At 39.7% G+C, this 25227-nt stretch overlaps 1 protein-coding gene across 1 annotated transcript in view; it reads right to left on the reverse strand.

Moving 5' to 3' along the window:
* Positions 1 to 25227, reverse strand: part of GNAQ (G protein subunit alpha q) — a 288442-nt gene that overhangs the window by 169474 nt on the left and 93741 nt on the right. Inside the window, exon 2 of the mRNA XM_065879190.1 lies at positions 14808 to 14992. Coding sequence (XP_065735262.1) covers positions 14808 to 14992 — 185 coding nt within the window. The remainder of the gene's footprint in view (positions 1 to 14807; positions 14993 to 25227) is intronic.

Here is a 25227-nt window from a genome sequence, read left to right on the forward strand (position 1 = left end):
AAAAAAAAAAAAAAAAAAAAAGATCAAGGTTCACAACATAATTAGGGCTTGGGTCGCATAATTAGCAAGTCTCCTGGGCTGACCCAAATTAACGTGGCTAACATTCTTTTACGTCTCTTTGTTCCAGAATGCTGAACTGTATGGACATGTTGGAAACTGATGCAAATGTGTTCTGCTCTCTTGCATCAACTGTTCACAAACGTGTCTGTGACAGGATCCCCAAGGAAGCAACTAGATTCCATACAGGCTCATTTCAAAACAGACAATAAAGAAAGTTATACACACACAAACTATAAGGAAATGAAATGCAAACTTTTTTTTTTTTTTAATTCGGTATGCGGGCCTCTCACTGTTGTGGCCTCTCCCGTTGCAGAGCACAGGCTCCGGATGCACAGGCTCAGCGGCCATGGCTCACGGGCCTAGCCGCTCCACGGCATGTGGGATCTTCCTGGACCGGGGCACGAACTCGTGTCCCCTGCATTGGCAGACGGACTCTCAACCACTGCGCCACCAGGGAAGCCCTGAAATGCAAACTTTAATAAACTACAGAAGAGTGAGATCGTGTCAATATGAAATTTTCTAGTTTGCTTGTACTACTCTATTGCTCAACTAAGAAAACTAATCTCTTTCTAAAAATTTTTTTATCATTAAAAAAATGCTGCCTATATTTGTGTTCTCTACATTCAAAAGTTAAGAATGGCCCTTATTTCAAGTACTCATTCTCCAACTCCAAGAAATAAAATATGATCAGATATTAAGGATGGTGAATCCAAAAGTTCCTCATTCATTTAATGTGGAACTCTGACTAATATTGAGTTATCATACATATTTAAAACATTCATAACAGTGCCATTAATAAGAATTTTTATGATTATCTCTATTGCCATTATAATAACAATACCTGTACTTACAAGTATAAAAATCACTTCTATGATTATTACTATTGTTATTATAATCTGATTAAACTCAGAGCTGGGCTACCGTTCTCAAGGCAGTCCAAGACCTGCTGGATGAGGTCTCTACTGCCTGAGCGCAGGTACCTGCATGGTAATTAAGCTCCCCAGGTGATTCTGGACCTGGTTACCAACAACTGAGAAACACTGTCTCAGACTTATGGGAAATCTTTTTAGATCCTGCAGAATGAAAGGATAAAAACATCAAAATTCCTCCGTTAGAGTAAGTGTGGCTGTACTACTTTACAGTTGTCAGAAAACCACATGAGGTAAGCACACAGGGCCAAAGGGCAAAGCCTCATTTATTTTCACCTACAGGTTGATGATGTGCTTAAAGAGATTTCAGACCAAACCCTTCAGGTGTGAATGCCATTCAGTACCTCTTCTGTATTCAGGAAATTTCTATCCAAATGACCCTTGAAAGGGTCCTCACTGTAGACACTACCATACTTGTCCAGATTAAAAGAACCAAGGGGGCACTCTGAGAACGAGACACATTCTCAGAGCCACATCTGAGAATAAGCCAGTCAGGGATTAGACACATATTTGGCCTACAGCTTGCTGACCCCTACAGAGATGCTGGCTGTACATCACCACTCACTTTTTAAATGAAATAACCACTGCAAGCGATCATACCTGAAATACATAAATAATATCTCCAAAAACATCATAAGATGATCGTCTCCGTTTACTGATTTGAAAATGTCCCAACCTCTGCGATGAATCTACAAGAAACTCTACGGCCAAACACTTATGAAAAGAACTACATCATTAGTATTGAAAAAGGTAAACTAAAATAAGGCTTTTGCCTATTAGATTGGCAAAACTTAAAACATTAATACGATGCAGAATTTGCAAGGATGTGGTAAAAACAGGCATACTCAGACCCTACACTGAAATTTGGTATGATCTTTCAGGATGCCAGTTTAGCAATCTTTACCAAAAGTCTTAAAAATATGTACACACTTTGACCCAGCAATTCCATTTCTAACAATTTATCCTGCAAAAATGTTCAATATGGCACAAATGAGAAAGCAGGTCAGAAAAAAAGTGTGGTGTACAGCCAATAAAAACAATCAGTATTTATATACAGGTCCTCACTCCCTTATCTATAATCTGAATTCTCAAAAGTTCCAAGAACTGAGAGATGTTTTTTGTGATGCATTTATGGGAAAACATGACCTACTACAAGAATATTTAGAGTCTTTATTCCATTAATTATAAATATTAGTATACTTTGTTGCTGAAATGTTAATGTATTTGATTACAGGGGCCTATCCCATACCTCAATGGGGGTTTTACAAAATATATAGTATATTTCTCATATTATGTTTCTAAAATCTAAAAAGAAAAAAACTTTGAATGCAGAAACAATCTGGCCCACAAAGTTCTGGATAAGGGACAGTGACCCTACATTTATATGTGCATAGTTAAATTTTAGTATGTCTACCTATCGTAATGTTCACAGTGATTTTTACTTTCTTCCTTTGCTTTCATATGTTGTCTAAATTTTCTTTTTATAATCAGCACACTCACCTTTATTTTTATAAAAATCAATGTATTTCCACTTGGGAAAAGGTGGAGGGGGAAAGAATCTGGTTCTTATGAAAACACTCAACCAGATTTCTTAATTTCACATATTATAGCTCTGTTCACATATTATAACTATGTGCTTTATAATTCATAGTCAAGTGATTTTTCTGCTGAATAAGCTTTCCAATCACTTTCTTGATTTGTGACCAAGCTCACCATAGAGTTGTATCTTTACATCATTTATAGTAGTCTAGATCAAGACTTATTGGCAGCCCAGGAGCGCAGAAGCTGAGACACCTTCCTGGGCTCCCATAAAAGATCTCTCCCTGGGCAACTGTCAGAAAACAAACAGATGCCCAATAGTGCCAGATGTATCACCACATGCACCACCCAGAATGACAGGAAGGAGGACAAAGAAAGGGAAATCACAAAAGAAAAATATATATGCTTTCATGTAGAAATCTTTCTCTTGCCTGAAAATTAGAGAACTAAGTAGTTTTGTTGAGCATCTTCTCTCTCTCTCTAATGAGACTGCAAGTCCCCATAAGCAAATACATGTCTAATACTTCCTTTGACCCTAAGAGAAATGAAAAATGCATAGCTTTTAAAATTAACTAACTGCTAAACAAATAACCATGCTATTAATCGAAAATATAAAGAGGTAGTTAAAAAGTTATAGTTGGGAAACATAAGTCAAATGGATGGTTGTAAGAATTAAGAGTTTAAAAGGCCCACAATAATAGTAGTATCACACAATCAGCTCCATTCCATTAGATTTTGGTTCATTCATTCTATGATATTTACTGCTTCCAACTGCGGATCAGGCAGGGTGCTAGGTACTGAGACACAGCTGTAAGCAGCGCAGTCTTGCCTCTGGCCCTGACAGAGGGGGTGGGAGGACAGGACGGTTGCAGTGGCCGCAGAGAACTCCAGCTGCTCTTTCTCATAAGGGACTTAAATATGTGTGTCCTGGTGCCAAAGGTGTTTATGGAGTCAAGTACAGCACTGCTTTTTGGAAATTATGAAGCCCAACTCTGATTTTAAAATCCAGCCCGTAAACTTGCAACTGGAGTGATTTGAGACACACATTTTAAACACTTTTTTATTTGTGAAATTAGAATACTACCTGCACCTCACACTTCTGAGCATATAAAATACCTGACATGGTGTTGGGCCCAGGTTTGTTTGTTCGACTGGTTGGTTGGTTTTACTGGGCAAATGTTATTTCTCTCCCTTTTCCTTCCTCCCCACCCACTTCCATTTTCCGCAATGGACTGGCTGCCCCCCCCCCCGCTTACTTGCAAACACCCTGGAGTCAAGATAATAAGATACCTTGACCACCAGGAAAGAGTCAGTGCTCCTTGATACCAGCAGTAACATGGATCATGAACCCCTTCCGGGTCACCACCGTTACTTACATTCTAGACCAGCTGTCCTAGGTCTTATCACAGTCTAGGCCACTACTTCCTGGAAACCACTGGTGTACCTGATAATGACTCACGTCTCATTGTTGTGTCATAGCCTCTTCAACATCTTCAAACAATCAGCAGTTTATTCTTACACATTCTGCAGTTTATCCAAAGGCCCATATGTTTCCCCTTACCCAAAACTTTCTGAGAAGAATTTGACAACAACCATTTAGTGGGCACTACTATACTGATGTTACCATCCTGAAAGTTTTGCATCAATTGGGTTTGCATCAAAAAGTTTGTTCTCAGTTTTTCCATAGTATCTAATGGAAAAACATGAATGAACCTTTATGTTCTCTCATTAATGCCCACATCGACTATACAAAGTGGGTAGCATTATCACCCTCACTTTTCAGATGAGGAAGACATAGCTTAGGAAGTCTGTAACTTGCTGAATATCCTTCGGCTGAAATCCCATAGAGGTATCAGTTCTGGGATCTTTACTCAAAGGTTAGCCCATTGATGATTTCATATTGCCTCTAGTGGTACAGTCAGTTATTTCAAAGATGGCTCTACTTCAGGCAACTTCAATATCACCTGGGAGCTTGCTTGTAAGGAATATAGAATCTTGGGCCTTCCCCAGATACAATGAAATACAATCCACATTTTAACAAGATCTCTATGTGGTTTGCACACACTTTAAAGTTTGAGACGCACTGTTCTAGAATATAAAATCGCCATCCCTAACCTCATATTCATTTTGGATGATCCAAAGCTGCCATCGGACTATATGGCAGCTATATACAAATTAGAAGGCACCTCATCTTCATATAGCATTTGGCAAAATGATAGTGTCATTGCACAAAGAAAATGACAACGCTTCCTTCAGGCCGCCCTTCTCCCCCATGGCTGGGCACACACCACTCAACATCTACAGAGACCATCAGCAAAGTATATGGTATTGGCCATTTTATGCCAATATCAAATTCTTGGCCAAATATCTCACTGACATTGCACTTGGCCCTGCTAAAGCCAAAATTCCTAAAACTCTGACAAGCACTGCTAACGCTAAATTTTCCATTATAGTATGGAATATAGGATCAAGGTCAATTGAAGGATTACTGAATCCAAAAGTATTTTAGCACCCAACTTTAGTGAGGGTTTGGCTGCAGGGCAGTCTAACGAAACAGCTGTACACTCTTGTCCCTTTGCCATGAGCACAGCCTGAGGGAGAAGATCAGGCTAGTGCCTCCAAAATACACGAGGAGAACAATGACCTGAACAGCCAAACTCCTACCACGGAGCCACCATTTCAAGAACTGTTCACCACCTCCCAGACAGGCCAATGTCTACTACAGTCAGGACAGCCTGCTTTTTAGCTCAAAACCATTATGCTTTTTACCACAGAGGATGTGTGTACATTGAAAGAAGCAGATCACCTACCAACCAATCTATAATCTTATACATCTCAACGGTGGTATCAAGTTACTTGATATACGCTGGTAATGCCAGTCCTTTCTAAGTCATTTTTCATTTTAAACAAATAACACAAGATTGTAAGAAAACTGCACAACCATCTTACAAAGTAGTGGTGGCAACAACTTAAAGGTTACCTTCTTAGCAAATTCACTTTAACAAACATAAAATCAGGAAAATAAATGTGTTCCAAGTATAGGTTTACAACGAATCAATCAAAACTAGTGATCATAGCTTTAAGTGGAGAATTTTTTAACCCCTTGAGAGGAAAGTGTCACAATATAACGTGACCAAAAAATGTCATTATTTTTTTAAAGTATCAACACATTTCCTTGAGGATGTTCATGTTTGGATACACGCACATATATTCATGAAAATCATAGTATATTAACAGTATGCTATTTAAAAGCACAGTTATGTAGCAAGTATAAGTGATTTGGGGTACACAATACGGTGAAGAATACAGTACAAGAAACAAGAAGATTTTAGGCTTTGATATATGTGACCAAGATAAGCAAAACTGCCACTTTGCTAAACCCTAAGCAAGCCCCACCCCAAATGTCAACAACAGCAAAAAGTCCGGAACTGAAATTATTTCTTCAGTGGTGTGAGAATGAGGAAGAAAAATGCTAGCATGTCTCATATTCTCACTAGATCCCTTCAAACTCCATTAGGCATTCACTTTATTTGGTTCCAACAAATAGATTCTGACTCTCTAATTGAAAATAGATGCATTGTTTTAAAATTAAAGGGGAAAATCATGCATTACGTGGTTTAAAAGAAGAAGGAAAGTATGTATGTGATGCTTTGCCAGGAGTTAACTAAGAACAGCCAAATGACCAGATTCACAACTTCCTACTAAAACGTGTTAAACTATGCCACATGTATTTTATATGGTGGCTGTCAGCCCACGGACGTCCAAGCTCTGAGCAGCTGAAAGGGATTTAGAGGGAGAATGCTTTAGCAGAGTTCTCACGTGTATTTGGACTAATCAGTAATGTTCCTTAGAGCACTTGCTCTTTTCTTTTTTAAAAACAGCCAAATTGGTTTATGTTGACTTTCATATAGGAAATGTTTAGTAAATATTTGTTGAGTGACAAAATGAAAGATGACAGACACTGCGTTGCACTGGGCAAAGGACGGTCTTTTCAGTAAATGAGTTAATTATATACCCATATGAAAAAAATAAAACCTGACCCCCCCCACACATCACACCATACTCTACAATCCATCTGAAATGGATTTTAGATCTGAACGTAAAAAACAGAACAAAGAATTCAGAAGAAAAACCTGCAGATTATTTAAACAACCTTAAAGCAGGCAAAGATTACTTTAAAAGGATCAAAAGGGTAAAAAAATGATAAACTGGACTATATTACAATTAAGAACTTCTTTTCACTTAAAGAACTATAAAGAAAATAAAAAGCAAGCCACAAAGTAGAGACGATATCTGCAATACATTTACTCAACTGAGATTCCTTAATATATGAAGAGCTCCTAGGAAACAATAAGAAATCAGACAACCCAATAGGAAAAAAAAAAGGGAAGAAGTATTTTTAAAAAGATAACCAATGGCTGATAAATATATGAAAAGGTGCTCAACATGCCTACTTATCAAAGAAATACAACCAGCGTGACACTACTATCCAGGCACCAGAATAAATAAAAAGACTAATAATATACCAAGTGTCTTCAAGGATATGGCGCAACTAGAACTCTCAAAGGTAACTGGTGGAAGTGTAAATTGGTACAATTATTCTGGAAAACTCTTTGGTAGTATCCACATACTGAAACTGACCAGATGTATACCTTCTGACTCAGCAATTCCAAATTCGAGGTACGTAACCCAAAGAAATACATGCTTATGTTCACCAAAAGACAGGTACAGGAATGTTTATATTGGCATTATTTGTAATAGCCAGAAACATCCAAATTTCTATTAACAACAGGATATATAAACAAACTGTAGCGTATTCATAAAATGGAATATTATACAACTGTGCTGTCCAATACAGTAGCCACTAGTCACATGTAAATATAAATTTAAAAGATTAAGTGAAGTAAAAATTCAGTTCCTCCATCACACTGGCCACGTTTCGTGTGCTCAATAGTCATCATATGTGGCAAATAGCTACCATACTGTACAGACATAAACCACTTTCGTAAAGTTCTATGGGGCACTGCTATTAAACAGCAATTAGAATAAGTGAGTAAATGAAGTAACAACATAGGTGAATTCCACAAGTGTAATGTTGAGTGAAATAAACCAGACACAAAGGAGTATTATACTGTATGTTTCTATTCATACGAAGTTCAAAAACTAATCTATGTTATTAGAAGGCAGGATGGTAGTCCCCCCTCGGGGTTGGGGGTATTTTGAAGGAAGCACAAGGAGGCTTCTGAATTCCTGGTCATGCTAATCTGGATGAACAGGTCTGTATGCAAATGTGTTCACAATGGAAAAATACATGGACAATACTAATGATGTGCACACTTTTCTGTATACAAAAATTACCAAAAAAAGAAAAGAAATCAGCCTCCGTCTGTTGCTCAAGTCTTTCCTTGCTTCAGAGTTCTCCTCTGATGAACATGAACTCAAGATAACTCATCCTGCATAAATGATATGGCATGCCTTGGGATTATGGATTAATTTTAGCCAAGAAAAGGGGATTACAAAATTCATCTTCTATTTTTATATGGCTGACATGGGTATAAAAAGAATAAAGAACTACAGTGGAACAAGGATAAAGTGAGGAGAAAACATGGCTAGGACATATTTGCAAGACATTAAAAGAGAAAAGAAAGTACACAAAGGGATTTTGAAAGCTGATACAGGTTACTAGAGAATCCGTGTTGATCAACTCCCCAGCAAGAGTCCTAGAGAGAAAGGAAAAAGGGGTAAACCAACCTCAGAAAAAGAGGTGGTTGACACATCAAGTGGGTCATGAAAAGTCTCTAGATTCCTTTAGACTATTTATTAGAAAGAAAACTCTCAAAGATTTGTAGAAGCAGGAGTACAAAGTTTCCCTGTGAAAGTACAGGCTGTCTTTGGTGGCCAGAAGCCAACAACCCAATTAAAATAACTATCGTTACTAACACCACAAAACCCGCAGCTGATTTTGAACTTTGAACACTGTTGTTTTTTTTAAAAAAGTACACAGACATAAATATTGTAATCACTTATGGGACTGAGATGCAAAGAAAGAAAAATCTCCACTGGGCTAGAGACCCCTGTCAAAGCAAATCTGTTTTTAATTGTCTTTTTCTTAAATTCTCATAAGTACTCTGGAATGGACAATGTTCAAAAACGGTAGGAGCTTTAAATTATAACAAATAACTTTAACAACAGCTTCATCTCTTTGTTAGAGTTTTGGAATCAGAGAATCAGCATGAAAAAACACTAGTGCTGGAAAGCATTTTAGAGGTTGTCTAGTCCATCCCTGGTCTTATTTCAGCAAAATGGCCTTAAAGAATGTCACATGTTAAAAATACATTCTATTTTTGAACACATCCAGATAAGGAGATTTCTCTCCTTGGTATCCCATTTCAATGACTGTCACTCTGAGGAAAGTTTTCCTTAGATACCTCCTAAATCTGGTCATGCTGTTTAAGCTATTGTCTGTTTGTTTTATTCTTAATAAAGATGGAAGATAAGTAGTATTTGTTCTCTCCATGATGACAAATTCATCTTATAACAACTTCCAAACATTCTTTTTCTCATTTGCAAGACATTTTCACATAGATTATCTATTTAGCCCTTGAAATATCTTGTTATTATCTGTACCATTCTACAGATGAGGAAATTCAGGCTTAGAGAGTAAAGAAATTTCGGCATAGGGAGGAAATGTGACAATCCCAAGGTTACTCAGTTATTCAGTGGTTTGGCTCAAACTCAGCTACTCACTTCATTTATAACTGTTGCTATATCACTAACCTCCCAACCTTCCCCGATATCCCACCCTGAACAATGCCAGAAAAAGAAACTGTATTTTAGGACAGGCTTAGCGAATGCTGAGCAAAACTGGAGGGCTTGCATCTATAGAGAATCCATGTGTCATTTTAGTTTTTAAATTGATGGTATGATTTTGCAGTGGATAATTGTGATTTGTGCCGGCATCATTCCTCTTCTTCTACTAACTGTACCCAGACTTCCCTCAGGGACTGTCAATCAAATTGCCCAGCCTTGTCTACAAAGCTGGCACGGAAGCCGGGCTAGACAAATCAGGCAAGTTTTCCCAGGAATTTGAATCCTGAATGGGGTGACAGAAGACTGGAAACGGTCAGAGTTCATGCTTCTCTCAGATGAGTTCCACAGACCTGTCCTGGCTTCCGAGAGTTAGTCCTTCGGCTTCTCCTCAATTCTCCAAGTGACTTCACAGTCCCATCAATTCTTCTTCCGCTTAAGTTAGCCAGTGTTGGCTTCTGTTGCTTGCAAGCAGAGAACCTTGACTGAGACAACTCTTCAGAGGCACAGATACCGACATATACTGATTAAGGTCTGCCTTTATTATGTGCTTATCATACAGGTGACGAATATTAAATTGAAATCAGTCTCTTAGAAAATTACCTCATGTTGAAAAATGTAGTACAGTAATTTTCTTGTTCAACTGATCAAAGGCAGGAACTAGTTGGCAAGTCCTCCAGAATCTTGGCTACATTTGTCTTTTGAAAAATGGCTTCTGGGAGCTTAGATTTCTCAGGAAGCAGAGAATGTTCAGAAAGCTGTAAATGTGCTTAACTAGGTACTTTCCCCATGACACGTCCTTTCCTGGAAAGGTTCTGGGAGGACCACAAGTATTTGTTGCAACATGTCCCCTCAACCTCTCCACCCCCAGGAGAGAGGGGAACACAGGAGTCGGGCCTGGAAATTGCTGGCTGGCTGGTCAAAGGCAGCTGCAGCCTAGGTGCTAAAAGAGCCCTGGTCATCAGGACTTTTGGGTCTAACAGTAAAAGCTAGAAGAGGTGACAGTGTCTACCGAACATTAGCATGTGGCTGAGTTGTACTCAATAACCGTCTTGAAGATTCATCAGATTCTTTTCTCTTCCTGGGATTGGCAAAGGGAGCAAAGGCCTTTCAATACGTTGAAACTGCTGTAATACCTGGATTTCACAGTTCACAGAAATGATAAGCCAACAGTAAAGGGACACCAGGGCCTGCTAACTGGAGTGATTCACTCAGTGAACAAAAGCTCCTACAACATTCCTGGCTTCTTGTGGGGGAGATAACAAATTATAAAACAAGAAGCTTGCTCACTGTAAGGTAATCTGCAGTCGAATAAAAAAGTAAGGCATGTGTATATGAAACAACAACAACAAGCAAAGCAGGAAGAATGCCAACTACCAGATACAGGAAGTAAGTACATAAAAATCAGGAGTTCAAAACCTTGTGATCTATTTCCCCAAGCTGTAACTCAAGACAGTTCTTATCATGTTAACATAGAAATTTTACTGTGCTGATTTCAAGGCCCAAAGAATAATCAGAAGATTATTTCCTGCATAAGACAGGAAAGCATAAAATAATAGTGATGAAAATTGTACCTTTTGGAAAGTAAGAAATGACAGAGTAATCTGTCTCATCATTGAATGCCTTGCACCTAGTGGAGCCTTAAATGGATCTTTTGATTTGACTAAGCAACAAATATTTGATCCCTTTCAACATCAGCTATCAAACACTTGTGTTTAGGAAAAAGGCAAAGTAATAGTTAGAAATAAATAAACCCGAGCTCACAGTGTTCAGAAGAAGTCCTCAAACACATTCTCTCACTTGGGCTGAGTCCAAGCAGCTCACCTATAAATATTACTTGTTTGGGAAAGAAAGTCCAAGAACAGGATAGTGGATACACACCCAGGGAGGAATTAATCTGTTTTTTTTGGTAAAAGTTTGCAATTTATTACAAGCTCCCCTGGAAATGAAGATTCCTGGAACACTGAGTAAGGGCCCTGAAGAGACATGCAATGCAACACCACTACCTGGGGCAGAGGTTGTGGCCTGGACTCCCCTTGACCACTGTGCCAGCCCCCAGCTAACCGGTGAGACTCTCAATTCAATGTAGTAACACTTACACAAGAGCAAAAGAAATTCCAATATTTCAGCATGGCAGTCCCCTAGCTAGACCAATTTCACAGCAAACAAAACTGTGAACAATTCCTCAGTTCAGAACGGGCCATATCGTCTGTAAGCTACATTCTGCTTTACAAAATATATGAATTTAGCAGCAAGAACAAAAGTTAGGCTGCACAATACTGGAAAATGTTTGTTTTTATTAATGCTACTACCATAGACTATGGCCCATGTGGCAGCAGGTGCAAAGAAGCTTTTTAATAAACCAAATGGTTATTTATGTTGTATCTTTAGGGTCACAAAATAATACAAATCACAACACACTGCCTCCAAGTAATTGCTAATAAAATGCACACCAAGTCCTTTAAACTATTTATAAAATATTAGAGCATACTGTAACCAGAAACTTCTGTAGGAAGTTCTAACCAAGACATAAAATATTATTATTATTAAGTAGGTATCATAAATATAAGAAAATAAAAAATTCAAACTTCTTAGCCTGGATTCAAAAGCTTTCAGAAGCACATTCTAAGCCTTTTTTTTTTCCCCCCCTTTGGTTCTTATTTCTTCAGTTCTCCTCTATAGGAATTCTGTTCTAGTAAAACTGGCCAATTTATATACTGCATGCACATACCTTCTTCTGAACATCTACTCTAGCCATTCCTCCTCCCCAAAGTGCCCCTCCCTCAGCTCTGCCCTTGCCTCTTTCTGGACTGCAAATTTCTGCCTAGCCCTGGTTAACCTTCTCTGCCTCCCTGACAGCCCATTGCATTTATTCCCTTATGTATCAACAGCTATCTATTGATTTGAATAATCATTTCAACAATGGTGAGGGACAGGAGGGGAGGCTTTCAGCTGTTTAAGCTTACAAATTATTTACCTATTCATAAAGCAAGTACCTTTTGAACGCCTACTGTGTACAAGATACAACGCCAGGGACAATGAATAATGCCAAGATGCAACTGACACAAGATTTACTTTCAAAGAGCCTAGAAACTAGTCAGGAAAATAAGATCAATACCCAAATCATCATAACTAAAACAAGCTAGGCAACTATCAATACTCCAGTATGGGTTCTGCAAGAGGGTGGGATCACTTAGTACCACAGGAGGAGCAGAGAAGAATGAGGAGGAATCGGCAGTTGGGTGGAACAGGAAGGAGACAGACGACATTATTTCCTTAATAAGCTTTAACAAAGGCAAGGAGGGAGCGGAGCTCAGGAAGTTAATGGAGGAAGCAAGGGGTGATGTCTTCAAATTCATACACGTTGTAGAGAAAATGGAGCAAATGTGAACGTAATTTATATTATGAACTAAAGGGAATTAAACGTACTGAGGAATTCAGATGTCAGTCACTATATCAGGCAGTATGTTAAGTAACCAAGAGATGTGGGAAGATTTCACAGCATAATTATGATCTGAGAAAAATCTGTATTATTATAATGCTTTATGATGTTGATTTTTAACTGAACGGTATCCAACACAGTAAAGCCTGCTTAACTAGAATTGATGCAAAGAGCTCAAATAACACACACTAAGCGTTCTTCAATGTGTTCTATGAATAGGGCATAAATTCCACAACATCTTCTACATCTGTGTGTCTGTACAATGAATGATCTTCATATGAAAATTTAACACCAAGGCGAGATCCTGAAGGATTCTTCTGGAGCACCAAGAAAGAGATGAATTTTTGGTATAATTAAGGAGATGGCATTATACTTTAATGTGTAAACTGGCAATATGTATGTATATATGTAAAATATACAAACAGACATCAATTACACCACACACGTGGTAACTCAGACAGAATTCATCAGATCATCATGTTATCAACCAACTGTAGACTGGAAAAGTCACTGGCATTTAAAAAAAGTCCTTCTACAAAACAGTCTTACAATTCCAACAAAACAAGCATGCCACCTATTTCAGAAACTCGTTACACCGAGATTTCTTGGGGGGTGGGCTGGGGGAGGGGGGGACCCTGATCCTTTTAAATTCAGACTGCTTCCATATCCAGGCGGCCTCATCTGACTCAGGTACCATATTCCCATGAACCTACCCAGATCTTTTCACTCTTGAGAGTAAAAGCAGGGAGGGTTATTTGTGGAGAGACTCTCGTTGCCATCAGAAAACTAACTGTGAAGGTATCAACTAGATAAGGAGCAGCCAGTTGACTTCAAAGAACCACCCCCAAAAGAAATGTCCGATTTGAAAATGATCTGAATATTTAGAAGCTTCTAAATGGTAACAGAAGCGGAGGTACAGAGAACTGCTTTATTTTACCTACGATTCATGTTTGTGAGTTACATCTCAGTTAATGAGTCACACTGGGCATGCCAACTTCTTCCTAGTACTCATTGATACTGGTATATGGAAATATCCTCAAGAGTAGATTATCAAGAGTACTGAGAGAATGCAAGTTCTGACTGAAGGTCCTAAAATAAATGTAGGTGCAAAGGTAATGTTTTGTAAACAAAAGGTGAGGTTTTACCAACTTATTATAAGATCAGCATCTACAAGTTGTAAGGAACAAAGACTACATCCATCAGTAGACATACTGATTGATTAACAGGAAGACATTTCTACAAATTCCAAATAGATTCCGCTTCCCTTATAAACTCCCAGCATAAACTCAAACCTGGAGACACCCTCAGATGCACCAACCTTGTTGGGCATTATGTAGCTATAATATTTGGAGGGTGATTAATTACAGCAATTGTTTTCACCTGAATAAAAACAAATGATTTTTCTATTTCAAGTAAGAAAAAATGCTGAATATTGGGAAAGTTTGCTTGTTTTCTAAAAAGCTAAAAATTAATTTTTTTTTCCCCTAACCCTTTCTCAAGTGATTTTAGAAGTTTCCATTACTCTAATACAACTCCAGAGAAACGTGTTTGACAGGTTACTGGAAGTGACAGATGGGCCTATTTTCAAATAAAATTAAGCCTGTGGTACTACTGAAAGGAAGTCACGAAATCCAAAATTAAACTGGACAGAATGGTCTTAAGCTGTTTTTGTTCTTTTTTTCAAGGGAGTACAAAGAGTGGGAGGTTGAAGCAAGGCCACTGCTTCTCATCTGAATCCCCTCACTTGGGTCAATTTGTCTTGAACTGACAAACTGTCTTCTTAAGGTAATGTGTGCCCCTACATTTTAAACATCCATGTATCTATTGTTGAATATCCAAACGTCCTTCGGTGATATCACTAAGACTACAACTCCAATTTTTTATAGCTATAACTTTAAAGACTTAAGGAAAAAAAACAGTTATAAACAACTTGTTGAGCCACTGAAAGCCCCATTTAGGATGAGATGGAAAACGTCCATTAAAAAAAGCCACCACACATCCCAGCTCTTCCCAGGAGGAGCTACGCCTACCTTATTGTGCTCGTACTTGTAGGGGATCTTGAGCGTGTCCATGGCTCTGATCATAGCCTGCATGGCCGTGAAGATGTTCTGATACACCAGCTTGGTGAAGCCCCTTTTGTCTTCATCAGAGTAGCCCGACCCGTGGATGATTCTCATCTGCTTGATAAACGTACTCTTGCCACTCTCTCCTGTCCCTGAAAGAGAAACAACAGCAGCTCATCAGACCATGAGACCTTCTCACAGTCTCCCAGACAACTAAACTAGGAACAGGCCTTGGACGTGACATCTCCAAGGGCCTGCTGAGAGGGGCATCACCGGAGGGGGAAATGCCACCTATGGTGAGCACTCAGCAAAATTAGAGGAGTGACAGTCTATTTCAGAGACAGATGAGCTTTAAAAGAACAAAAAACTGTCACCTCTTTGGAAGCCGCTCAGCATGGAATTTTGATAGTGATTTGTAACCACGTATCTTATATGAAACACAATAAAAATAGCATCGTTTGAACAGAATGAACACTTGATAAAGCTCTCTTCCCTGGAGAATGTCTGAAATGATTCCAGGAGGCTGGGATGCTTAGCCAGGATTTGGATCTGAAAATGACAATGCACTCACATAAATGCTGGTCAGAGAGTGGTAAGACAAAAATGCCTGAAAATTTCTAGACATTTTCTCTTATTTTAAAACGGGGTATGTGGAGAACACAGTACCCAGATAAGAATTAGCATTTTTCAGGACAGCAAGTATCAACTGTATTTATTTCCAGGGGCTTTGGTCACCTGAGTTATGCCAAGGAACCACTGAATCCAGAGAAGACACAGTGACTCTCCTTCCTTCTGCCTACTCTTAACTATGACACAGAAATTTACTGTCACTGGATTTTTTTCTTTTGTGTTCTCATTTTTCCCTTCTTCAATATTCCTTTTCAGTTACCATAAGCCTGAAGATAATCCATAACAAAGCTACAAATGCCTGTGGGGAGGAGGAAAAATGGAAACATGAGATCATTTCACTGAATGACAACATATTTCTTCTACAGTGAATCTGAAACTGTGAATCTAAAAACTTCATTTTTTAAAATATAAGTGGTTTTGGGAGTATGTAACTTCAATTCTGAATATCTCCCACTCACTTTCAAATTTCCTTGAAATTTCCAAAACAATAAATGTCTTTGTCTTCTCCTAACAATGTGGGGAAAAAATTAAAAGTTTTTTGGATATTAAACACGGAAGAATATAATAATAATACACAGGATGACTACAGCGTCCTCATTGCCATTTCCTATCAACAAGGCATTAAAACAACAACAACAAAAAGGTGTAAAAGGAGAACTAAAAACTAGGAATACAACATCTGTCCTAATTTTGTTTGGTTTTTCTGGTGGTTGGATTTCATTATCTTTATAAACAATCATGAAAAATTCAAATAAGTATTACGGTTTTCATAGAAGCACCCTTAAATGACTACAGATGTCTTGGTAAACACAGAAGCCTCACATAGTTACAGTGAAAGATGATTTCTAGCCCCACTGTCCAGTGGTCACCGATTCCTTTATCATTTTCACATGACTTTTAATAAAGTGATCCGGAATGCCCTGAACTATGAAGTTAACACTGCAATGTGAATGCTATCAACCCATTTTAACAAGATTAATTCCAAGGAGTTAAAAATGAACTTCTTATAATTCCATCCATGAATACTGGGAAAAAAAAACCCAGAAAGTATTTTAAAAGCTACAAAATTGTTTCTCATTACCAGTCAACGATTTATAGAAAGAAACCAGTATATTTACTTTCTGAGCAATTCAAAGTATGGAAGCAAAAGACCTAAATCGCTTCTCTGTTTATTATCCTTATCCCAGAACCAACAGCTTGCTCTGAGGGCCCAAATGGAGACATAATCATCAAATCAGAATCTCTGCCAGTTTTTTCCACACCAAAAACAAGAAGAAATCTTAATATGTGAGGTTAATGGTATGAAAAGAAAAGGAAAGAGAATCGAGCAAGAGGCCTCTCCTAGCTGAGAGGCTTTTATATACTTACCCTCTCAAAATAAAATCAAGAAAGTAAAAGGAGAAATCTAAACCACACTGGCTTGTGTGTCACTTAAGTCGTGTTGGGCAAAAGCAGTCAACGCTTAGCCCCTGTTGGGATCTACACTAATTAAGCCCCTAGACATCACCCTAATGAAGACTCCGATTATAGGTGGAATACGGGACCCAAGAATGAATGAAATGGGGAGAGATTAAGAGGAAACAAAAAAGAATCTAAAAATCAACTCCAAAGTAAGACATGTTCCTGTTGCCTCAGATACACCCAGGGATCCTCTCTCTCCATTTTACCATCTTGCTTGGTGCCCCGGGAGGCTGACTGGGAAGGATTTCACATCAACAGCTCTCTTGTGCTTGGTCTTCCTGGGTTTAGTCCATAGGAGACACCAGGAAGAGACCAGAGAGCAAGAGAATGAGGAAGGTGTATCTATTTCCCCAGTTTGCTCCCTGCAAGGGAACCACAGATATGCTGTGTCCCCTTCAAAAGGCTACAGCTCCTGCTGGGTGGCCCCCTCTGGGTGACTGTACCTGCTCCCTCACCTCGCTGGCCCCTGGTTACTGCACTCATTAGCCCTCACTGGTTACCTACACCTGGTCAGCACCTTTTAAACAGTCCCTGAACAAGACTCTTCTCAGTCACCTAGCTGGAGTAGGCCATCTGTTTCCTGCTGAGACCCTGACAGGTACAAACAGCCAAAGGAAAGCATGGGCAGCTTAATAAATGAAGGAACAGGAAGGCAAGGGAATGGAAGTACCCTCTCTTCTTCTTCTGCCCTTTCTCTATGAATCTTGCTGCTTTTGTTCTAGTCACTAATTCACTCTTATAACACTCTTCTGGAAGCCAATCATGATGACAGAGCCCAAAACCAGAATCCAGGGCTCGCTCCTGACCCTCCCCCAAAAGTACTAATAAATCTAATACTTGTCCCCCAGAGTATGTACACGTGAGCCTACTTGTCTCCCCGCAACACACACTTTAAGACTAATCTCCAATCCTGACAGGGGAAACAGTCAGTCATCTCCACCACCTGAATATCCTCTCTCTTATAAAGGAACCAAAAGAAATTTGTGTTCAACCCTTTATACTTTGCCACTTTTAAATACACTGTCATTTTATCCTTTCAAAACTCTATGAGACGGATTTTTTTTTCCTCATTTCGTGGAAAAGAAAAGGCCTTGGAAAGGTGAGGCATCTGAGCTAAGATGACACGGCTGGTAACTGGCAACACCAGAGCTCGAGCCCAGCCTTCAGCTGCCCAATTTTGGTTTGGCAATACTTCCACAGTCATGGCTGCCCAAATCCAGGATAATTAACTTCCACTGCCCGCACTCTAAAAATGTCTCCACCTGGCTTTGACTACACTCAACTTTCATCCATCTAAACCTAATTCTGAATTTCTGAATACTACTTCAATTAATAGGGACCCATTTTGATTCTTGGTACCATCTTCCAAGACTGGCCATCCCTCCCAGGTAAATTTTATTCACAAATTTAATACTCACACTTTGATTCTACTGTATAAATGCAGCAAATTCAAAGTGAAGGCAAGCTTCACTTAAGAGAAAATCTGTGTAATGCAAATGTTATAGGTACAATGATAAAAGTAGTCAAAGTATTATTCTGTACTATGGACTAAAACATCAACCAAGCAAAGAACTCAGCTTCTTCGTTCCGTGAAAAGAGTTCTATCATGGAGACAAATTAACAATTCTTCACAAATGTGTAAGCCAAATTTCATGTTCTTCTCCTCCTTTCATAAACTTATACAATATTCTCAGGGTTTGAAATGGACATTTTATTTCATTTAATTTATGCATGTTAATGGGTTTTTTTCCCCCTATACTTTGGCTGTGTTGGGTCTTCGTTGCGGTGCGCGGGCTTCTCATTGCAGTGGCTTCTCTTGTTGTGGAGCACGGGCTCTAGGTACGCGGGCTTCAGTAGTTGTGACACACAGGCTCAGCAGTTGTGGCTCACAGGCTCTAGAGCACAGGCTCAGTATTTGTGGCGCATGGGCTTAGTTGCTCCGCAGCACGTGGGATCTTCCTGGGCCAGGGCTCGAACCCGTGTACCCTGTGTGGGCAGGTGGATTCTTAACCACTGAGCCACCAGGGAAGTCCCAGAAATGGACATTTAAAAGCTCTACTCAGGATTAGAATTGAAAAGAAAAACCTGTAACAATAAAACAAACCCCCAGCTGTTCCAAATTATAAAAATGATGCTTCCTAAGGCCACATGGAAAGCACAATGAGAGACTTCACAATTCTTTATCTCTGAGTGAAAGAAAGCAGACTTCTACTAGTAGGTTGCTTTGTGAATCCAGTGCTGGCTAATCTCTTTTCACAGCAGAGAGCATAAGTAACTCTTAACTTACCTAAAGAAATACAAATCTACTATCTTATCAAAGCCATTGATAAAATCAAATCTAGGAAGGAGCCCTTACATTAAATCTAGGGGGTGGGAGGCTCCATCTTTGCTAATTTGAATATATCTCCAATCATATTATTTAATAACAAGCATCACACACACAAGGATGTGAGTCCAGAAAAGTCCTGCTTTTCTCCTTCATTGGTCTCTATAAATGTGGCTGAAAATTTTCTCCAGAAAAGTTATTTGTACCTTTGTTTAAGTACTATGCCTTTCCTCACCCCAGCCCATCAAAACACCCAGAAATGAGACTGTTTAAGAATCATGCTATTTGGGACTTCCCTGGTGGCGCAGTGGTTGAGAATCCACCTGCCAATGCAGGGGACACAAGTTCGATCCCTAGTCTGAGAAGATCCCACATGCCGTGCAGCAACTAAGCCCATGCGCCACAACTACTGAGCCTGCGCTCTAGAGCCCGTAAGCCACAACTACTGAGCCTGTGTGCCACAACCACTGAAGTCTGTGCACCTAGAGCCTGTACTCCACAGCAAGAGAAGCCACCACAGTGAGAAGCCCGCGCACCGCAACGAAGAGTAGCCCCCGCTCGCCGCAACTAGAGAAAGCCTGCGTGCAGCAACGAAGACCCAATGCAGCCAAAAATAAATAAATAAATTTATTTTTTTTTAAAAAATCATGCTATTTAAAAAGGCCACTTCACCTAGCATGCATAATTGATTTTGAGGGCTACTTTCTTCCCTACCCACTGGATCAGGAAAAGCCACAGAGCAATCAATCCCAGTTCACTTCACATGTCCTTCCATCAGGCCGAACAACAAATATGAATTTATATAATATCCCACTGTGGAGGGCAACACTTTGTAAGCTGTTAGAATATGTGGCACATTCAACATACACGCTTTCTCTCACACACACACAATCTGATGCTTTAGGCTTTGCCAAGATGTTTTCAATACAAGAGGATTTCCATGTACAGCTTCTACCACAAATCCGTGTTTATTCTATGTATCCTACTCATACTAACCATCTATACCTTTACACTGATTACTCGGCCCATTCTCAAGATGCAGTCTGTAATTAGTTCCCTCCAATTAATCTCTAAAAGCAGGACAATTTTTCTTTTTTTTTTGGCTTCCTGCTCAGCACGTTGTTGTTTTTTTAAATTTATTTTACTGAAGTTTAGTTGATTTACAATGTGTTAATTTCTACTGTACAGCAAAGTGATACATATATATATACACACACACATTCTTTTTCATATTCTTTTCCATTATGGCTTATCACCGGACATTGAATATAGTTCCCTGTGCTATACAGTAGGACCTTGTTGTTTATAGGACAGTCTTTCTTATCCCACACCCTACCTGACAGTTTTAAATCTAATAATACATTACCTTCTTTTTTTTTTTTTTTTTTTTTTATTCGGTATGCGGGCCTCTCACTGTTGTGGCCTCTCCCGCTGCGGAGCACAGGGTCCGGACGCGCATGTTCAGCCATGGCTCATGGGCCCAGCCGCTCCGCGGCATGTGGGATCTTGCCGGACCGGGGCACGAGCCCGCGTCCCCTGCATCGGCAGGCGGACTCTCAACCACTGCGCCACCAGGGAAGCCCTACATTACCTTCTTAATGGTAATGAATTGTCATTTATTGTTGAAAGCAATCATGGACTCAATGGTTCCTTCTTTCCCACTGAAGCTGGCTTCCTGGGCTACACTTCAACCGAAAGTGCTGTGAAGCACAATCCACATATACACAAGAATTGCTCAGTGCCCTAAAAATGTCAGTTACGACTATGACTGTCTGAAGAACGTGGTGTGACCCATTTTCACACACGGCCCCTGGAAAACAATCACTGAACACTTCACTATCAGGAACTTCAAGGGTTCATTCCCTTTATCCTGAGAGAAAGTCAGAAAATAGACCTTCTCGGGGCCTCTTACAGGCTCAGGGAGACCCACACACACCACTGCCACTTTTTCTAGGCTCCCACCCAGGAAAAAGAAGAAATGCCAAAATAGAGTTCTAAAAACTGTGGTATTTAAAGCTGTACAATGAATATATTCGTTTTCTCCTTCTAGTGCCTTTCATGACTGTATTTGGAGATATTGTCAAACCATCAGAAGTCTACATCTGAAGCCTTTAATTAATGTGAAAGCTCAGGCGAAATGCCCGTGCCCTCTTGATTGGCCAGCACCCAGATAAAGAGCAGCTAAGAACAAACCCTAGTCTCAAGGAGCTCAATTGTAATCCAAGTGTGTGTACTTAAGGTCCATTGGTTTAGGCCAAGAGTCTAAAATACGGAATCTCAGCACCACCAAAGCTGAACCTGGGCTACTTCCACATAAACTTTGATAGAACAGAACCAGAAATTTCAAGGAGGAATTTTCTACCCACAAGCACATCATCAACCAACCCACACCTGCAAAGACTTAATAGCACTGAGATAAAAGTGATTTAATAACACTGTGTCAAAATGCAATCCATGTGTTGTCCACATTCTGGGTTATGTACTTAAAAACACACGTATTCTGCCTCCTGCCCATTTTCCTCCACTTAAATTGGAAGCCTGCTTGTGAAACTGAACAGCTCTAATACCAAAGTCACCATTACTTCCTCTTCTTTAAATTTTCTTTTTTTTAAAATTTATTTTGGGCTGCATTGGGTCTTTGCTGCTGCATGCTGGCTTTCTCTAGTTGTGGCGAGCAGGGGCTACTCTTCCGTGCGGTGCGTGGGCTTCTCATTGCGGTGGCTTCTCTTGATGCGGAGCACAGGCCCTAGGCGCGTGGGCTTCAGTAGTTGTGGCACGTGGGCTCAGCAGTTGTGGCTCGCCGGCTCTAGCGAGCAGGCTCAGCAGTTGTGGCACACAGGCTTAGTTGCTCCGCAGCATGTGGGATCTTCCAGGACCAGGGCTCAAACCCGTGTCCCCTGCATTGGCAGGTGGATTCTTAACCACTGCACCATGAGGGAAGTCCCTCCACTCCTTTATAGACTGTGCTTTAAGGGCAACGGTTGGGAATACTTGACTCTTTACCCCCAGCAAGGCTGAAGAAGGTTCTAGACAGTTGTTTAAATGCAGCACGGAAATTAAATGAATTTAATATCACCAACTGTGAGTGGAAACTGAATAGATGAGTAGGTTAGTAGTAACCAGGACTATGAATAATAACTCTCATCCAGTTAAGTTGTTTTTAAAAGGAAAGACAGGCAAAATGCATTGAAAATGCAATCTACTGAAAATGCTTGGGAGAGGGAGATTATCTAGTCCTGGGCTTCTCGAAGTAGTAAAACCCTCCTGGGTAAGGTGCTTCCAAGGTTACTCAAACACACAAGAGCATTTTCTTAGGATGTCCATTTTACCATCATGTGTTCATTGTAAACATCCATGTATGAAAAACTAGCATCAATTGACTGCACCACCTTCCGAATGTACCAAAAGCCATTAAAATGTACACTTTTAAAATGATGGATTTTATGGTATGTGAATTATATCTCAATTTAAAACATTTCAAACTGACATCAGTATAGTTTGGAGAAGAACAGGAAGTTTACATGAATTTTCAGGCCAAACTTCTTCAAAAAGGTTACTCTGAGCCAACCTGTCCAACCTCCCCTGCACCCCCAGACCTCTCCTCCTCCAGGAGTGCCTGTTCACTCTCTTCTGGCTTGGGATGTGTTTCAGAGAAAAAGCTTAAGAAGCCCTGAACTCACTTATTTTACAAAGGAGGGAAGGAAAGTGACCTGTTCGAGGATTCTGCTGGTTGAACACTAATTAGGAAGAAGATGGACTGTAATCTACCAAGGCCTCCTGTCTGTCCAGGGCTCTTGATCTTATGTCCTTGTAAACTTTCTTTTTAGAAAACATTTTTCCAACTTAAAAAGTTATAAATATTTATTATAGAAAATTCAGAAAAACGGAAGAGGAGTTTTCAAAATTGCTAAAATCTGAACATTTTGGTATATTGCTTTCCAGATTCCTTTTCTAAGCAAATGTTATCATAAGAGTGTGTGATAATTTAACAATTCCCCTGTCACAACACGTTTTGAGTACTTCTAATTTTTCACTTTTATAAATAATGTTGTGATAAGGAAAACATCACAGAAACGCAACTAGGTGAAAGAGTTGTAAAGGCTCTGGCCATCCTATAGTAGTACCAGTTGACACATCCATCAGATACTTCTTTCCCCACTTTTTTTTTTAAAGCAACATTACTGTGATATAGTGCTTTGTAATAAGAAATAATATTCTTTAAAGCTTTTGCATAGCAAAGGAAACCATAAACAAGACGAAAAGATAACCCTCCAAACAGAAGAAAATATTTGCAAACGAAGCAACTGACAAAGGATTAATCTCCAAAATATACAAGCAGCTCATGCAGCTCAATAACAAAAAAACAAACCTAATCCAAAAATGGGCGGAAGACCCAAATAGATATTTCTCCAAGAAGACATACACAGATTGCCAACAAACACATGAAAAGATGCTCAACATCACTGATCATTAGAGAAATGTAAATCAAAACCACAATGAGGTATCACCTCACACCAGTCAGAATGGCCATCATCAAAAAATCTACAAACAATAAATGCTGGAGAGGGTGTGGAGAAAAGGGAACCCTCTCGCAGTGTTGGTGGGAATGTAAACTGATACAGCCACTATGGAGAACAGTATGGAGGTTCCTTAAAAAACTAAAAACAGAACTACCATATGACCCAGCAATCCCATTACTGGGCATATACCCTGAGAAAACCATAATTCAGAAAGACACATGTACTGAAATGTTCACTGCAGCACTATTTACAACAGCCAAGACATGGAAGCAACCTAAATGTCCATCGACAGATGAATGGATAAAGAAGATGTGGCACATATACACAATGGAATATTACTCAGCCATAGAAAGGAACAAAACTGAGTTATCTGTAAAGAGGTGGACGGACCTAGAGTCTGTCACACCGAGTGAAGTAAGTCAGAAAGAGAAAAGTAAATACCGTATGCTAACGCACATATATGGAATCTAAAAAAACGGTACTGATGAACCTAGTGGCAGGGCAGAAATAAAGACACAGACATAGAGAATGGACTTGAGGACACAGAGTGGGAAGGGGAAGCTGGGACGAAGTGAGAGAGTGGCACGGACATATATACACTACCAAACGTAAAATGGATGGCTAGTGGGAAGCAGCTCCATAGCACAGGGAGATCAGCTCAGTGCTCTGTGACCACCTAGAGGGGTGGGATAGGGAGGGTGGGAGGGAGAAGCAAGAGGGAGGGGATATGGGGATATATGTATGCATATAGCTGATTCACTCTGTTGTATGGCAGAAACCAACACAATTTTGTAAAGCAATTATACTCCAATAAAGATATTTTTAAAAAAGAAATAATATTATTTGGTCTTCATCCCAGTTTTTGGCACAGAGCTCCTAAAACCCTTGGAATTTCATAAGCAAAGGGAGCATCAGAGGTGTTTTTGTTATGTTAATGAGGTGACTTTGGGAAAGTGCCTAAGGATGGGGACTGGTTACCAGGGCAACCAACCAGGAATAGAGAAGTGGAACTTTCACTCTCACCCCTGACCTCTGAGGAAGGGAGGAGGAATTGGAGATTGAGTTCAGTCACCAGTGGCCAATGGTTTAATGGCTCATACCTATATAATGAAGCCTCCATAAAAACCCAAAAGGACAGGGTTCAGACAGCTTCCGGGTTGGTGAACACGTGGAAATTTGGAGAGAGTGACACACTCTGGAGAGGACATCGAAGCTCTGTGCCCCTTCCCACTTACCTTGCCCTATGCATTTCTTCCATCTGGCTGTTCCTGAGTTATATTCTTTTATAAGGAACCCACAGTCTCTAGTAAGTAAAATGTTTTCCTGAGTTCTGTGAGCTGCTCAAGCAAATTAATCCAACCCAGATGTCATGGAAACATCTAATTTATAACCCTTTGGTCAGAAGCACAGGTAACAACCTGGACTTGAGATTGGCATCTGAAGTGAAGAA

This window comes from Phocoena phocoena, chromosome 6 (assembly GCF_963924675.1).
Source record: "Phocoena phocoena chromosome 6, mPhoPho1.1, whole genome shotgun sequence".
In the NCBI taxonomy this organism is placed as follows: domain Eukaryota; kingdom Metazoa; phylum Chordata; class Mammalia; order Artiodactyla; family Phocoenidae; genus Phocoena; species Phocoena phocoena.